Genomic DNA, 5,184 nt, shown 5'->3' with positions numbered 1-5,184 from the left:
CATCTCAACTTAATTTCTCAGATATAAACAGTTTTAGGAATGAAATTAGTGTGTTGATCTTACTTTATTACCTCGGTATTAAACTTCACTTTCAAGAATAATCTTGGTTTGCTCCATTTTTTAAGGTATACACCCTCCAGCAAACAAGTGTGATTTTGGAACATAATTTGATAACCAATTTCCATTTAGTGTATTTGTCAATTCTAATTAAATTTTAATATTATAAAGCTATTTTAGGACAATTTTTTCATAGTTTTAGTCGAAGTTGAAATGATTTTGACCGTCAAATTCTAAAAAAGACATTATTTAATTTGACTAGTGGGAGTAACAGAGATTTTCAAGAAAAATAAAGTGGAAGAAAATTGTGCACAGCAATTAAGCTATCCTCCCTCTCTCTCCTCTATACCGAACGGTTTGCGAATTTGAAATTATAAAGAACGGTACAACATAATCCTCACTGCATTGAACTTTACTGTTTATTTTTGGTGCAAAGGAACCAAAATCACACCTATTTAATTTTTGTTGTTTACTTTAAGAAAGTTCTAAATTTGCAAGTTTTAGAAAGCTGGAAAATAATATTAACTAGTGTTCTCCGAGAAGCCTCTAATTAGATGCTCTTATATAAACTCAAAATCAAAAGGAACAGGTAAATTCTTCCTTCCAAGGTTTAGCGGAAGACGTGAACATACATTGGCGCTTCTTTCATCAGTGTAAAAGGGGAAAATAAAGCGAAGTCCTAAATAATTCACATCATACATATATATATATATATACAACAAAGTCCAGTCCTAGTGATAATAATTAATATCAAAGCAACAAATATACACATACTACCCCACAACCTTTTTCTGCTCACAATAGCCACCAACAAAACCACCTCGATTTAAAGAGAACAATAAGAAAGCCAGAAAAGGATCTCTTATATATATACCCTAGCAGCATCACAAAGGCAAGATCACTCACACACACACACACACCCATCTATCCCATATTGTCATCAAGCCACTATTTGCCAATACTTCTCTTTCTCTCTCTAAACCCAAAACCCAAACACAGCACCAAAACAGAACAACACATGAACGCGTCGACTTGGTGCATGGAAGACCACGGCGGCCACCACCTCCAGCCCCCAGCCGCCGCGCTCGCTTACGCGTGGGAATACCTGCCCGGCGCTACGTTCGAAGACCACGGCGGCGGCGGCGGTGGCGCCGACCAGCTTGGTTGCTGCGCCTTCTCGACGGCGTCAGAGCTCCGGAGGGCGCTGGTCCGCGCGCTGGCCGAGCTCGAGTCGGCGCGCGCCGCGCACCAGGCGGAGCTCCGGCGAATGGAGTCCGAGGCCGCGCGGCTGGCTGCGCTTGTGGCGTCCGCGGCCGCCGAGCGGGACGAGCTCCGGCGGCAGTGCCACTCCCTGCTGCTCCTCCTCAACCACCAGGCCCAGGCGCCGACGCCGCCTCCGAGCCTCCACGCCGGCGTCCTGCTGGGAGGAGGAGGAGCCGCCACCGCTGTCTTGGACGAGCACGCGCCGGACGCCGTCGCCTGCGCCGACAACACGGAGCTGGAAATGGCGCTCGCGCGGCGGCTGCCGGAGAAGGGCCGCCTTGTGGAGGCCGTGGTGTCGGCCGGCCCGCTCCTCCAGACGCTGCTCCTCGCCGGTCCGCTCCCGCGGTGGCGCCACCCGCCGCCCCCCGCGCCGGCCGGCGGCGCCGACATCCCGCCGTTCAATCCCGGCCGCCTGAGCCCTCTCACGGCCGACGCCTCAAACTCCTCCTCTTCAGCCTCGGCGGGGTCATCTTCGCCGGAGAGCAACTGCAGCGGCGGTGGGCCCCTGCTGCCGGTGGCGCTGCCGTCGTTCCACATGAGCCCCTTCTGCTTGTAGCCGCGCTCATTCGTGCATGCTCCCTTGCTTCCTGCGCGGCGGGTACATGCCACTAACTAACAGGAGGGGCATAATTGTCATTAGTGCTAGCTTAATCGTGAATAAAGCTCTATTTGTTTTGGCTGGAGATGGTGAATTATGCATAATTCATAATCTGTAAGTTAAAATAAATAGACATCATCACAATTCAGCTTGTAACAATTCAGCTTCTCAGATTGTAACAATCGAGCAATTTAGGTTCCACCAGCTTCTATAGATTGTACAATCTAATTTTTTACCATTTACAATCTCTAGACTATTTTTCACGATCTTTAGTTTAAACAAACAGACTCTAATCCCTATGAAGCACTCTAAACTTTAGATCCTTACTTGACCCTTCGAAACGTATGAAACGATTGATTCATCGTTCCACGTGTCGTGTAAAGTTGAGAGGGTCTCATTGTCAAGGTTTGCTGATTCATGGAGCGATTTGTCTAATGAAAAGTGGGCAAAAGAGATTGGGACATGCAAGAGAAGCACATGCATGCCACTCATCACTAGAGTGCAACAGCTAGTGTAATGTCATATAGTATATATTTTATGGATCACTAGAGTGCAGCTGCCAGTGTGGTGTTGTCTATTGTAATTTGTGAGATTGAGTCATATATACGCATGCAGTGTTAAATTCTTTGAGCTGGTGTATCCGGTTAATTAGTTTGATTGTGGTCTTCTAGGAAAATTACCGTGATAATAACATCGCCAAATAATGCTATGGTAGGAATGACGTTTTCGCCCCAGTTGTTCTTGTAGAAGGTCGCTGAAGATGGTTTTCTTTTCAGGACTGCCGCTATAGAAATTTGTTACCGTTGTTGTTGTTGCATAGGAAGAGACGACAAGGGTATTTCTGTGCATGGTTTGTTGAGCGACTGTTACTACATCGTATAAAATCATATTTTTTTTGTAATATGCTTGTTTGGGTTGGACAGACTAAACAGTGCGAGCAGATAATGTTAACTGTGGTGGAGCAGGATGGTCCATGAAAAGTATGCAGCAATGATACAAAAATACAGTTGTCACATATTTTAACGACAAATGTGCAATACTGATATAAACATACACCTACTAGTTGCGCTATCGTCTTAAGTCCAAATGTTCTTCAACCATTTCCAAGCCTAAAACGTGTTCTTGGACCACTTCCAAGCCTAAAGGTTGTCACTGATTTTGGTATTTCTTATCATTGTGTTGTGCGTACTAACTACTTGCTCATCTTATGTCATTGTTCTCGTTTTTTATTCAAAGGTGGGCTATTTATATATTGTAAGGCTTGAGAAAACAAACACACCTTAGCTAGTAAGCATGTGCTGAATATATTTTTGCTCTATATTGCTATATACTTCCTCCGATTGTAAATGTAGGTCGTTTTAGACTTATACACAAAGATTAAGAAAATAGATCAAATGATCTTGTTACCCTTTATTTATTCTACATTGGAAAAGATAACCCATTCATTTGTGAGAGTAATAGTATTTATTAAATAAGAGCAAGAAAGTAATAAAAGAGAAAAAAATGCATAGAAGTTTGAGAATAACTTATATTTAGAAAATAGTTGATGAGGCTAAAACGACCTATATTTATAATCAGAGGGAGTAATTAAGTGAGCCATTAATTTGTTGCTAGAGTAGCAGGAAATCAACCACTAGAGAAGAAGGGTTTGTTTGGAACTCGGGAAGTTCACAGGAATTAATTCAACCCACGTAGGAACAGGGAAATTTTATCGCATTTCACTGGAATTAGTTTAATTCCAGCAGTACCAGGAAATTTTTCTCCAAGTTCCAAACAGGACCTGAATTATATCGGCCAGGCGACGGGTCCTCCCAAGGTTATAGACAACATCCAAAATCGCGCATCTTGAGATGAGAAGGTGTCCAATAATTGACCTCATGAGTTATGCAACTAGAAATATGTGTGAGATAAAAAAGATAAACACCATGAAAATCAATATAATGCCTCGATATCATCTTAGTGATAGTTTTTTCTACCTTAATAATTCTTTATCCACCCAACTCACTACTAAAAACACCTGATTGATGTTAATCATTGGCATAATCTTGTCACATGCACAATCCCCGATGCTGAAGCTCAGTTTTGGATCATGGTTCAGCGTAGCAGAGAAATATCCACGGATGCTCTTCTGCATGGTTCCTTTGTAAATTAGGAATATCAGAGGAATTGTGAATGACTGGAAAATTCATATGAATGTTGTTTTCTTTTATGAGCTGCACTATGAAAGTTGTACGGATTGAAGGATTGCCTGAAGGTATTTTATAGGAGACTTTCATATCCAACATTCCTTTTGAGGAAAACAAGCATACTTCTACTTCACCCCTGTACCCTTTCAAAACTTTGGTGTTATTCTTGTGGCTTATCAAGCGTAACTTTTGAGTATGTTTGGTATTTCCAAATCCTTACGAGTATGTCAAACGTGACACCCATTTTGCATGCTTTTTCTGTTCCTACGTTCCGAGCCGGCACACTGCAGTTGGTCTAATACTCGCAGCACGCCGGCACCTGATTGCACTTTGGGACCCAACATTTTTCACACCATCTGATCTGTTCAAAGTTCAAGCAGGCTTTGCCGCCTGTTTTGTCAGGCTCTGTCCACCAATCGCCCCTCTCGACCATACATTTCTCTGACAGAAGGTTGGCCTGCGAAGGAGAGGGGGCTACTTACTGCTAGTGGGGAGAGTACGAGATCCTACAGACAATTGATCACAAATCTGACATCTCTTATTTCTCGTTCTGTGACCACACGAACCGAGTAGGATGCAGTGTTCAAACTTCAAACAAGAGTAGTATGCAGTGTTCAAACTTCAAACAAAAGCAGAGTATGTGCCTAGGAACTCTTGGTGGATAGCTAATGGAAGTGAAACACAAATTCTGCCGAGTTTGGAACGATGGAATCGAACATTACGAGGCCTATTTCTATTTTCTAGTAGGGCCTTAAGGATCTTTTAAGGACATAGATCAACTAAAGTTGCATATGACATAGGGTGTTCAGCATGGAAAGTGTGAGAAAATGTGTTGCACTAGTTGCACCTATCACATGGGCGAGCTCTAAGATATGGCAGCAGGCAAACGATCGTTCACACTTCCTAGACTTCGCTACGGCTCCACCCAATGTGCAGCACATGCACGGTGCATGCTCTGTTATTGCTCCAAGATATCTTTGAATACCACAGGATAAACATCTATGTGCATTACAACTCTTCCAACATTTCCCTTCCAAATGAAAAAAGGGACACCTCATCCATAGGATTGTTTTATCTCAA

At 43.1% G+C, this 5,184-nt stretch overlaps 1 protein-coding gene across 1 annotated transcript; it reads left to right on the top strand.

Annotated features, from left to right (window-relative positions):
• The first annotated feature begins 883 nt into the window (after positions 1-883).
• Positions 884-2,437, top strand: LOC133889132 (uncharacterized). The gene has a single exon (XM_062329596.1). It carries the CDS (start codon positions 1,076-1,078, stop codon positions 1,874-1,876), a length of 801 nt encoding a protein of 266 aa, XP_062185580.1. The 5' UTR covers positions 884-1,075; the 3' UTR covers positions 1,877-2,437.
• Positions 2,438-5,184: the final 2,747 nt, after the last annotated feature.

The sequence above is a fragment of the Phragmites australis genome, chromosome 13 (genome assembly GCF_958298935.1).
Source record: "Phragmites australis chromosome 13, lpPhrAust1.1, whole genome shotgun sequence".
NCBI lineage: Eukaryota > Viridiplantae > Streptophyta > Magnoliopsida > Poales > Poaceae > Phragmites > Phragmites australis.
Note: the sequence above shows the minus strand (reverse complement) of the source record. Positions and strands in the feature narration are given on the sequence as shown.